This window comes from Scyliorhinus torazame, chromosome 13 (genome assembly GCF_047496885.1).
Source record: "Scyliorhinus torazame isolate Kashiwa2021f chromosome 13, sScyTor2.1, whole genome shotgun sequence".
In the NCBI taxonomy this organism is placed as follows: domain Eukaryota; kingdom Metazoa; phylum Chordata; class Chondrichthyes; order Carcharhiniformes; family Scyliorhinidae; genus Scyliorhinus; species Scyliorhinus torazame.
The window spans coordinates 75,954,265-75,967,372 of record NC_092719.1 but is presented as its reverse complement, the minus strand read 5'-3'; the positions used below and the strand labels follow the sequence as shown (position 1 = coordinate 75,967,372).

The following is a 13,108-nucleotide window of genomic DNA, read 5'->3' as shown; positions in this document are numbered from 1 at the left end:
CTAACAGCCAGATGATCATCTTTTGTAATGTTGGTTGAGGGGATAGGTATCAGCCTAAACATACATTGAATTGTTGTGTGCTCTTTGACCTTCACCACATCCAGATTAACCGGCATCTCGGTTTTAAAATTCTCATGCTTGCTTTCAAATCCCGCCAAGGCCTTGCCCTCCTTATTTCTATTATCTTCACCAGCCCACTGCCCACACAAGATATTTATGCTCCTACAATTTTGGCCTCTTGACTAGCCCCAATTTTAATTGCTCCTTTATTGGTCATGCCTTTCTTTAGCTGCCAGAACCTTAAATTCTGGAATTCCTTCCCTAAACCTCTCTAACTCGCCTCCTCTGTTCCTTTAAGATGGCCTTTAAAACTTACATCTTCTGCTTTAATATCTGTTTTTTAAAATTTCATAATACTCATATGAAGTCCCTTAGGATGTTCTATTATGTTAAAGAAGTTATAGAAATACAAGTTGTTGTTGGTGCATCCACCCAAAAGGCCAGATGGAGTCTCAGGCTAATGTCTCACCCAATAGGATGAACAGCTCTGACAGAGCAGCACTCTTTCAATAATAATGCAGTGTTAGCCTAGTTCTTTATTTCAGACTGGAACCTGAACCCACACCTCCTGACTCAAAGCTACCACTGAGCTACAGCCATATCTAAGAGCACCCAATTGTGCAATACAAGTTGGCTGCAACGTTTTCAGTGATGGAGAACAACCAAAAAGTATATTACCAGGGTAACGACGTTTCAATTGGGCATCCAACAAATTTACAGAATGGACAAAAGTAGGACACGGAAATTGAGATAGAATTTGTGCAGCTTCATTATTGTGAATATGGAAGATGTTTTACTCTGGAGAAGCATGAAATGTGTTTTTAAAAGAATGGACATGTTTGAAGAGTGCAGTATTACACTCCTTTTAAACCCTGGAACCTCACTTAAAATCTCATTCCCATTTTACAAAAACCCATTTGAAAGAAAGAATGAACCAGATAACTTTGGGCAGTGAGTTGTCTTACTGAGCGCGGAACTGTTGCATTACACGTTAAACAAAACTGAAGATAGAGGCAGAAGCATTTTAATTTTAAAATTGCTCTATTTTGTGCAGGAGGGAGGAGTTAGCGGATTCCTTCATGCATTCATCGCTGAAGTGTTCGCTATGGTGCGTGCCCATGTTGCTGCCTTGGGAGGGAATGCGGTCGTATCTTACATAATGAAACAGTGTGTGTTTATGGAAAATCCCAACAAAAATCAGGTCTGTACTTGAGTTTGAAAAATTACTCATCCGTTTTATAGGAATATTCAACTTGTTTCCTGAAGAATTATGAAATGCAATAAATTAAATTAAATCATGACAGTATTTGCATAGTCAGGATAAACAAATACTGCTCAGTTCTCCCCCCGTCCCCCCCGAGAACATCTGTTCACTGTCAAAGAGGATTTCTGCCGAAGCTCAAAGCTACAGAGAGACCAGGAGAATGCCCTTCAAAAGCCTACCCCCAATGTGCTTCATGATCCTTTCGGATCCACCATCCTGGATGCCAGTTTATCTTTAAAGGTTTTCAACCTAATTCCATTTTTTAATTTCTACTGAGCAGTTTTGGAATGTAGAATAGTACTCACCAGTCCATTATCCATTTCTCATGCTTGAATTGCAGTCATGACCAAATCAACAAACAAATGGAATTGATGTGATGTTATTTGAATAAATTAGAGTCTTGTACCGTAGGCCAATCTAATGGCCTATCTGAAATGTAACAACAGCAACAATTTGTTTAGGTAATGACTCTTGATGTAATGAAATGTGGCAAGGCGCTTCACATAAAATAAAGCAGCGTTTCCCAAACTGGGTTCAATGGGAGGCTTCCACAGGAGCAATTGCTCAAAATTTGACAACAGGCTGTCATTCAGCTTCTCCAATCACAGATGGTTTTCACCCTGCGTTGGCTCCTTGTAGGTGCACCAGTAAGCCTATCAGTGCACTGAGAAGACAGCCTCTAATTGGACAAGCCAGAAAAGTGCTAAAGTGAGCATTAAACGTCCAAAGCAGGGACGGGTCATAGGCCCAGAGGGTGGTGGAGCAGGAAACTGATGGTGGAGTGGGTAGATGGCAGAATGGACCATGGTGGGTAGGGTGGGAGAGGGCCTTAGGGGTGACTGGGTGGATGAAGAGGGCACTGGAGAGTAGAAGGCCATGGAGAGAGATTGCCATTGGGTGGGGGGGAGAGTGATGAGTGGGGTCAGACTTAAGTACTCTTCAACAAAATAATGTTTTAAATGATAAATGCATACACCTAGTTACAAAAGACTTCTGTTTATTTGTTTTCTACATTCTGTTTCACAAAAAATATGTTTGGGGACTTCAGTGCCCTTGAGAGATCAAAAGAGTTCCGTGTCCAGAATGGTTTGAAAAACCCTGAAATTAAGAATAACTCAGCCACATAAGGAGATGTCAGATGACCAAAAGTTTTGTCAAAGAGGTTGGTTTTAAGAGAGGAAACTGAGTTGAGACAGGAGAGATGTAGGGTGACAATTCCAAAACTTGGGCCTAGGCAGCTGAAGCATGGCCATCAATGGTGGTGCAATTAAAATTGGGGTTGCACAAGGGGTCAGAATTAGAAGCGCACAGAAAGTTTGCAGGGCTGGAGGAGATTACAGACCTAGGAAGGGGCAAGGCCATAGAAGGATTTGGGAGGGCAACACGGTGGCGCAAGTGATTAGCACTGCAGCCTCACGGTGCCGAGGTCCCAGGTTCAATCCCGGCTCTGAGTCACTGTCCATGTGGAGTTTGTACATTCTCCCTGTGTCTGCGTGGGTTTCACCCCCACAACTCAAAAATGTGCAGGGTAGGTGGATTGGCCACACTAAATTGCCCCTTAATTGGAAAAAATAAATTGGGTACTCTAAATTTTTTTTAAATAGAGGGATTTAGAAACCAGGATGACAATTTTAAAATCAAGGTGTTGTTTATGCCAATGGAGGTCAGTGAGCTCAGAGGTAAAATGGGACTAGGATTTGCTGCGAATTAAGACACGGGCAGCAGAGCTTTGGATGACCTCAAATACATGGCAGTAGAGAGTGGAAGACCTGCCAGGAGTGCATTAGAACGGTCAGGTCTCGAGGTAACAAAGGCATGAATGAAGGTTTCAGCAGTAAATGGTGAGGTCGGGTGATATTACTGAGGTGGAAATACTTCGTCTTAGTGATGGCACAAATAAGAGGTCAGAAGCTAAAGTTGGGATCAGATGTGACACCAAATATTGTGTAGATACTATCTCACATAACTGCCAAGGATAGGGATAATAGGGACAGTAACTAGGGAACGGAGTTTGGAGCAGGTCCCAAAAACAATGCCTTCAGGTTTGCCAATATTTGATTGGTGGAAATTTCTGTTCATCCAGTACTGGAAGTCAGAGAAGCAGTCTGATAGTTTAGCAACAGTGGAGGAGTGGAGAGAGGTGGTGGTGAGGTAGGGCTGGATGTTGTATCACATGAATGTCACTTTAAGAAATCTTTGTCTTCTGAGCTCTGCTCTGCTTTTTACTTTTGCTTTGAGCTGGGAGCTGTTTTGGCTCTGTGGTTAGTTTCGCTTTCAGCTGGAGAGCTGCATTCAAACCAAGCAGATGTGTGTATTGATCTCTCTCTCTGCAATCTAAAGAATGTCTCCAGATCACTTGATGATTTCAAAGTAATACCTGTTTCTGTAAGGAATGCAAACCTACTGTCTTTGTTAAAAAGGGTTTTTTGACTTATGGATGTTGTTTGGAAAGTTATTAATGGTTTTCTATAGAGTTATCTATACTGTATCTTTTGGTGGGTTATCAGGATTGGTAGTTAGAACATAGAACATAGAACAATACAGCGCAGTACAGGCCCTTCGGCCCACGATGTTGCACCGAAACAAAAGCCATCTAACCTACACTATGCCATTATCATCCATATGTTTATGTTTATCCAATAAACTTTTTTAAATGCCCAGTTGATAAACTGTTTACTGTGAGTTTATAAATGTTAACTGGATTCATAGAATAAACATTGTTTTTGTTTAAAAATACGTTTAGATCTCTGTTGCAACACCTGTAAAGTGGGCCCTTGTGCTCCCCATAACCAAAATCTATTCAAAGTTGTGGGTCAGGTGAACTCCATGATATACTTTAGTATTCTCTCAACCCTGGCCCATAATAATGGTCAGTGTACATGTGCAAACCAAAGCTGTATCTTTGGATGATGTTGTTGACGGACAGCATATAGTGTGAAATATGGGGGCACCAAGGATAGATGCATGGAGGGCACCAGACGTAATGGTGCAGGAGCTGGAGGAGAGAAGCCATTTGCAAGCCATTCTGTGGCTATGGTTACAGAGATAGGAATAGAACCAAGTGAGAGCAGAGGATGGCATGGTCAGCTATCTGTAAGGCTGCAGGGAAGTCATCGTGGACAAGAAGAGAAAGTTGGCTTTTGTCATTGTTGCTTTGGATGTCATTTGTGACTTTAGTAAAAGCTGTTTCAATACTGTGGCAGGGCAGAAGCCTGATCGTAGTGATTTAAACATGGGAGTTCTGGCAAAGATGGGAACAGATTTGGGAAGCAACAACACAGTCAGGTACTTAGAAGAGAAAGGGAGGTTGACGATGGGATGATAGTTTGCATTAGTATCAGATACTATTATGCAGTATTTCACTATAACATCAGTAACAATTTTCATTTATATAGTGCCTTTATTATATCAAAACATCACCAGGTGCTTCATTGTCGGACACAAATTGGCACCAAGTTAGGACAGGGGACCAACCACTCTGAAATTCATCCCCAATAAATTGAAAGATAAAGGAGAGTATTTTCTGAATGGCCAAAAGTTCAAAACTGTGGAGAAGCAGAGAGATTTTGGAATCTCAATTATAGAAATCACTGAGTGGAGAGGGACAAAAAATAATTTAAAAGGTTAATGAAATACTGGCCTTCATCTCTAAAGAGGTGCCAATTATGTTAACACTATACAGAGCTCTAGTTAGGGACACCGCCTGGAACACGGCATTCAGTTCAGGGTACTGAATGTCAGGAAGTATGTATTGATCTTAGCAGGAGTCCATTACAGATACATCTGAATGATATCAGGGCTAAAGGGGTTAAATTATGAAAATAGGTTTTCAAGACGAGGATTGCATTCCCTGGAATATAGAAGATTAAAGGGTGATCTAATTGAAGTGTTAAGATGATTAAAGGATTTGCTGCTTCCTCTCTTATTTACCCTATTTCCTCTGGTGCAAGAGCCCAAAACAAGTAGGCATAACTTTAAAATTAGAACTAGGCCACAAAAGGTAGAGGAAACCTGGAACTCTCTCGCCCAAAAAGCTGTTGAGGTCAATTAAAAGTTTAAGAATCGAGATTGATAGATTTATATTCAGCATGAGTATTGAGGGTTACGGAACCAAGGTAAGTGGATGGGGTTAAGGTGCCAATTAACCATGATCCAATTGAATGGCGGAACATGCCCAAGGGGCTGAATGATCGTCTCCTAGTCCTAAGGTCAAGCATGTTTTAAGAACATCAAATGAAGAGACAGAACTCGAGGTTTAAGGTGGCAATTCCAAAGACAGCAATACAGAGACTGCTGCTTTTGGTGATCTGCGATATTTGTCATTGGCTTTTATGTAAAGATTTAAAAAAAGAAAGTTTTGAAGTTCTGTCATTTTGAAGATTGCTTATTTGACAATGTTGTATGAACATTCCATATTTTGCTCATAATGGTTACTTTACTGTCTCTCTTTAGGCACAGTGCCTCATCAATGTAAGTGGCGATGCCGTGAGCCTTTTTAGAGATGCTGATGTGGAGTCTGCACCTTCTCAGCCACAGACCAGTGGCTTACAGATAGGAAATGGTAGTGGAGACGTAGTCACATGAAACTGGTACAGATTGATTGCTGCTGTCGGTGCATGTACTCCTCGGAATGATGGAAGACAATCGATTTGTATTTTCATCCTCATTGGCCATAATCCTCTGTATGGATATGTGTACGTAACTGCCGCGCTGCATTGCACAGTATGTAAATGGCCTCTGTTGTCCTCGATCTGTAGACTTGTGATAGCCATGGACAAATAGTGGTCACCTTGTCAAATATTCAGCTACCCAGGAATTTACTTTGCTTGTCCATTTACGATCTGGAGCATTAGACGAGAGATGAGCTTTTGCTCGATGTGTAGAAATTATTTAGAAGATGTACCGTAAGAATGGCACAAATAAAAACCATTCAGTTTATTTCTGTTGAAGATGTCTTTTCAAGAAATGTACTGTTTCATACTAAGCACCAAGACCAAATAGAAAGAAGGGTATTAAAATTCAAAATGGTACTAAAGTATATTTTAAGCCAATGCTGACCTGTAAAACTGGATGTTCATTTGCAAGTCCTGTTCTTTGTAAATTTAAAAACTAGCCTTCAGTGAAAACTAGAAGTGCCACGATCAAAATGCTATATCAACATGGGAGTGCCAGTCTGCCTGAGTTTTAGCTTTTATCTATATGTACATCCTTCATAGATGTTTTAATGTAAGGAGCCACAAGTTTTCTTTTATTCAGGAAATTGTCAGTTTCACGAAGATTGTTAAAATTAGAAAATGTTGGAGGGCTTAGGAATAAAGTACCTAATCACATTTGTAGTTACCACACCCAGTAAATGGTACTGTAAATTCTACAAATCAAAAAAGATGGTATTTTTATAATTCTCAAGGTGGAACTGTAAGAAGATGAAAGCATTTAAAATGTTCTTAATCTGCAACTTGTTAAATTGCAGAACCAGAGTGCATATAGAGGACATTTGATTGTGGTTGTTCAAATTTAGTGCATAATTGAAGACTTGAATGTACAGAACACTTAATTTGTAAGGGTTTCAACAATTCACTTGCTTTGCACACTTAAGTGCATGACAACAAAATTCACTGTTGCAGTAGTTTTGCAGGTTGTAACAAACAAGTAATAGCATGAAAGAAAATTGTTCCCTTAACTCCATTGGGAAATAAATATTTTATGAATATTTATAAATGGGTCCTTTTTTGTTAATCAATGGAAGTGGTCCAATTTGTTTATTTAACTCAACCTCAATGGGTACTATGCTGGTGGATACATTTATCACATTTTGAAAGAATGTCAAATGTTCAGAACTTCAGAATTCTATTTGGTCTGCTGCAGTAAGCTGAATTTGAAATTGAGTCATTTCCTGCTTGTATAGTTGTTAAATCAAAGTAATGTACCAAAAAATATTTGGCATGTGAATAATACAATGTTAACCAGGAACCCAGATTCAGCTTCTAAATAAATTGCTCCAGCACAACCACCTGTGATCTTTTGTGAAACAGAGCTGAGAGTTGAAAAATGTTTTTTGATTGTGTCTCATTTTCTCTTTGAGTAGTATTGACCACAGGCCGGAGAATGTTGTAACTCTTGAATGAGAGTGAAAAAAAACCTCAAATTACCTTGCAATAAATTGGCTTGGAACTTTCCATATTCCTCGAAAGATTTTTATTATTAATAATATTACTTGACTTTTTCAATTAACTTCCCTACATTAAGTGACAACAGAAGAACTGAGTAACGGGTAAATAGTTTTTAAGTAGTACATTTTACCGACTAATAGATAGAAGATGGGCAGGGCACCTCTGACCCTCTGGAATACGCACCCTGTTCCGCATGGGAACTCCAGGGCATTTCCTGTGTTCTAGCTAACCATATGTGCAGGAAGTGTTGCCCGCCACAGCAGCTTGAGCTCCAGATTTGGAAGCTCGGACAGCAGATGACATCACTGGTGTATGCATGAGGTTGAGGATAACACATTCGTAAATGTAGTAACCCTCCAGTTTAAGAATATGCTGGGATTGAGGGAATGGATAACCGCTTAACAGGCAAATATTGTGCAAGGCCCCTGAGCGCATATCACTCACTAACCAGTATTAAATTCTGAATATTGATGAAAGGGATCATTCATTTGAGGAGTGTAGCCAGAGCCAGTGTATGGCAGCACAACTGGCTCAGCTGTCCAGGGGACAAAAAGAAGACTGCAAGAGGAACATTAATGGGTGATTTGATTGTTAGTAGAACAAACATGTGCTTCTATGGCCGCACACGTGAACCCCGGATGATATGTCACCTCCCTGGTGCCAGGCTCAAATATGTCACTGAACTGCTGAAGAGCATCCTGGAGGATGAACAACTAATGATCATGGCCCAACAACATAGTAGAAAGAGGGATGTGGTACTGCATTCAAAATCTTGGGTGCTTGGTCGGAAAATCACAAGCGAGACCTATTAACCACTGCATTATTCTCGGTGCCATGTGCAAGTGAGTATTGTAAAAGGCAGATTAGATGAATGCGTGACTGGTAAGATGATGCAGGAGGAGGAGGGCTTTAGATGCTTGGGACATTGAAATCAGTTGTGGAGAAGATGGGACCTGTACAGCTTGATGGGTCGCAACTAAACGAGTGGGGACGTGAGTTATTTGGGGATTGATTTGCTGGTGGAGGGTTTAAACTAACTTTGCAGAGTAGTGAGAACCAGGAGGTAATAATAGAGAAGGAGACGAAGATGCAAAAGAATATTGAGATCGCCAGGTGACACCAGAGTAAAAAAATAGCAAGTTATTAGGTGAGTTCAGCATAAGAGAGAAAGTAATAAAGTCTAAATTAGAGATACAGTGCATGTATGTTGGTGAATAACCTGCTGGTGGTGATGGTGGTACTTTTGAAGGTCCAGGAACATTTCTAAGTGTTCTATTTGGGATAGCAATTGCCCAGCATTTTTGTGCTGCAAATTCTAACCTGACCAAACTACCAACAATGCAAAAACACTGGATGCTGCAAACTTTAAACAAGGACTGGAAAAACTGGACCAGTGCAGAGAAGCAGAGTTAAAGTTTCAACAATCCACATGTTCTGAGGCAGGCATGGACTTCATTTTGTTATGAATGTTGCTGAGCACTGTGGAGCTCACCCTCTGGCATCTCAATAGAATTAAGGTTATTGAGGGAACTGTTAAAGATATACGACTGAGTTCAGTCCCCTGACCCTACTCCTACAGTAATGTGGCCATAAGGACTAGCTTCGACCTTAGTCAACCATGACCATCTCCCTTCGTTCAGGTTAACTCAAGCGACTGGAGGCTTTTCCTCTTGGACCCCAGTTTTGCTCCAGTTCTTTCATACCATACACCGTCGAGTAGTCTGGAGCTGAGGGGTTGTGGCGGAGCTCAAACTGAGCAGATCATAGAATTTACAATGCAGAACGAGGCCATTTGGCCCATCAAGTCTGCACCTGTTCTTGGAAAGAGCACCCTACCCAAGCCCACACCTCCACCTTATCCCCATAACCTAGTAACCCCACCCAACACTAAGGGCAATTTTGGACACTAATGACGAATGTGATATAAAATAGTTACTTTAGAGATACTAGTTAATGTAATGTAGAAATAAGCCACTTTGATTCTGGCAGATAGAGACAAAGGGATTGAGACCGCATGGAAAAAGCAGGAAGAGGTGTGTCTATGAGAGTGATGCTGCATTGATAGGGGCCAGAGAAAGGGATTGGAAGTGAGCCAATCAGAATAGATCAAACAGGTCAGGAGGGATATAGGCTGACCTATGGGCGTCGAGTATGTGAAACTTGATACCATTTGAATTGATTTGCAGAGATCCCTTTGTCTCTTTGTTCATTCGCTTTCTGGAGTGTAGGAGACTGGATGTCTCTTATGTTTCTGTAAGATGAATCAAGCTTGCAAGCTAAATAAATAACTTCTTTTTACGTGCAAATCCATCTCAACTTTTATTGAGGCCAGACTGACGGAGAAAGAAATTTGGGAATCAACATTTGGTGCCGAAAACCGGGATTTCTCAGGGCGATCCTGATCCAACTGCGAAATCAGAATTAGACTGATTATGAACAGGAGGATGGGGAACAAAGGGCCCTCAATGTAGAACTGGAAAACGACCGCGCATTGATTGTTCCCCTCTTCTTATCGTCTGATTAGTCTGGTCACTCGCGGTTGGCACAGAAAGACCGCCTCGACGAAATCACAGGTCAGTCTGGGGATTAGCATTTTAATTGATGGGACTTTATTTGTGAGTTAATTCGGCTGGGGTAGGCTGTATTGTTGATGTAACATTTAAAATATAAATGGTTCAACTTTATTTGTGAGTTAATTCGGCTGGGGTAGGCTGTATTGTTGATGTAACATTTAAAATATAAATGGTTCAACTTTATTTGTGAGTTAATTCGGTTGGGTTACGTTATGAGAGGTAGATGTAACATTTGAAATTGAAAATGGTTCACCTCTATATGTCTGTGTGTTAAAAATATAGTTGATTAAGCTAAAATTGTCTCCTTGGACTGTATTGGCGAAAAACGCAGTTCCGAGGGCTAGTTGAGATTGTGGGGAATGCTGCAGATTGGTTGAAGCAGAAGTCTCTCAAAGGGTTAACAGCAGCAGGCAAAGACATGCCAGACAGTGCTTCTCACTCAGGCCTTGAGATAACAGCGCCAGTCGCTAGTGTAATCGGATACCTTTCCTTTGAGTCAGTGAACTCCAGCAAAGTTACGTTTTGAATTAATTAAAGGAAACCAGTGGGTTTCTCCACCTCTTTGATAAAAGTTATTATTTTCGAAAGCAATTGATTGAAATTGCCAGAATCTTAAGTTTTACTTACTTGAAATAAGGTTTATCTCATTTTATCTGGAGATTAATAGAGACTTAAAGAAGATCATGGACACCATTTTAAAAAGTGTCAATCTGGAGATGGTAGTTGATTTTGCTAATACTTATGTGTATGTAAAAGAAAAAAAACTTGTTAAAAGAAAAATTGTTAAGATAAAGAAATAATTAAGTTGTAAATGTTATACAAGTTTGTGTTAAGCAAATTGTAAATTTAGTTCTGAGTTGAGATCAGAGCTAAGCTTGCAAGTTGCAGTAATTCAATTAGAATTTTCAAACATTTTTAAGTTTAAAAAAAAAAGGAGCAAATAGAGAAAAGAAGGACACAGATCTTGAATGCGTTGAATAGCACATTTCAAAGGCCCATAAATCTTTCTGTTATCTTAGACCTAAAACCTAGGAAGACTGAAGAGCCAGAGGAATTTCTGGAGCGTTTTAATGAAATCTACCGGGGGCAGTCAGGCTATTTGCTGTATCAAAATGGTCAGAATTCCCCTCAATACTGTGCTATGTTAATGCATTGCCTACCACCTTCTGTGGTTACTGCTGTGAAATGTAATAACATGAATTGGACAGAGAACGACCCTTCCCAGATGGCAAGGGCAGTCAGATTTTACTGGAAGGAGGGTGTAGGCCAAGAAGGAGGCTCAGTTACAAAGGTTAAGACTGAGTATGTAATGAAAAAGGATGATCTGCGACCCCAACAAGCGGCAGAAATGGTAGTTTACCAGCAGGAGCCCCAATATAGTGACTTTGGATGGGTGGATCAGCGAAGAGGAGGATGAGACAACAGTGCTATATTTCTATCACCCCCCAGTGGTGGACGTTAGACGTTGAACAGTCACTGCATCATGTTACCCTGGCCTATGACAGAACTGGACGAAACAGGGAGTTGGAGGACAAATACCGGCCATTACTTGAGACCGAATGGCCAGTCAAGGTTACAGCCACAGTCACGGGAAAAGAAGGTACAGCCGATTTTGTTACAATATCACCACATTTATGGCCATAGTCAGCTTCGGTAAGCCCTCATATTACACGTCAGGTCCATGACCAGTACCATGCCAGGGATATGGGGCGAATGGTCAGGAGGGCAGTGGATCATTCAGATCCAACAGACTACGCACTTCAAGTCATGCCGGACGGCACTACCATAAAATATTTTGAGGTCCCTGAAACGATTAACACTCGACTGCAGCATCACAGGGGACATGATGTGTTGGAATATGTCAATCCACAGGTCTGGGCGGAATACCCATCACAAGTGGGAAAGACGAATGTTACACCTATTAAGGTGATGATTAAGGATCATGTAAAGCTACCTTCCATTTGACAATACCCCCTGAAATCTCAAGCTGCTCCATCAATAGATAAATTAATTCAAGAGCTGTTGAAACAGGGTATTTTGGTCCCTTGCCAATCAGAATGTAACACGCCCATACTTGCTGTGCCTAAACCAGCCAAACCAGACCAGTACCAATTAGTACAGGATTTACGTTCAATCAATGCCATCGCATAGCCATTACATGCTCTCACTCTCCAACAGGATATTACGGTGTATAGCTCCCACTCGGTCATCGCACTACTGAGGCAACTGCAGACTCAGCATCTTACCGCAGCTCGTCAGAATAGGTATGAGATATACCTTTTGAACAATCCACGTCTGACATTTAAATACTGTACCACTATCAATCCAGCCTGTTTTCTTAGCGGTCCCCCTGTCCATGAAGACGCGCCTGGTCACGACTGTTTAGCCTTGATTCAGGAAACTACAACAATAAGGGACGATCTGAGTGATATTCCGTTAGAACAACCTGACATGATTATGTATGTTGATGGCAGTGCATTAGTAAGCCCCAGTGGCCGGAGACTGTCCGGTTACGCAATCATAGATCAGGATGGTCTGATTTTAGAAGCGGCAGCTTTCCAGACCCCTTACTCAGCACAACAAGCCGAACTTTTTGCCCTCACCCGTACATGTATACTTGGGGGAGATGGCCGGGTAAATATCTACACTGACTCCCGATATGCTTTCGGGGTAGTTCATGACTTCGGACAACTCTGGAAGAATAGGGGATTCCTTACCTCGGCAGGCACAGAAATATCCAACCGGGGTTTAGTTAATGACCTACTGCAGGCCCTCCTTATGCCAGCGCAGATTTCCGTTATTAAATGCGCTGCCCACACGAATGGTACAACCCCAGTTGACGTTGGTAATGAACGAGCAGATCGTACAGCGCGAACAGCCGCGCAAATTCAGCAAGTGATGGTGCCGAAGATGTTAAGTCAGACTAAACGATCTACTATAAATATGTCTGCTTTTGACAAGTCAATGCCAACCATCCAAGACGTCATAAGGTTACAGGAGGACGCTCCTGAGAGTGATAAACAAATGTGGAAACGGTTAGG

The 13,108-nt window shown here is 41.2% G+C and overlaps 1 protein-coding gene across 19 annotated transcripts in view; it reads left to right on the top strand.

Annotated features, from left to right (window-relative positions):
• Positions 1–7,500, top strand: part of c2cd5 (C2 calcium dependent domain containing 5) — a 145,805-nt gene extending 138,305 nt beyond the window's left edge. For all 19 annotated transcript variants that reach the window (XR_011934097.1, XM_072471800.1, XM_072471789.1 and 16 more), the window contains 2 exons: positions 1,115–1,261; positions 5,777–7,500. Coding sequence is in view for 18 of the 19 variants with exons in the window: in XM_072471800.1 (XP_072327901.1) it covers positions 1,115–1,261; positions 5,777–5,908 (279 nt within the window). In the remaining variant the exon portion in view is untranslated. The remainder of the gene's footprint in view (positions 1–1,114; positions 1,262–5,776) is intronic.
• Positions 7,501–13,108: the final 5,608 nt, after the last annotated feature.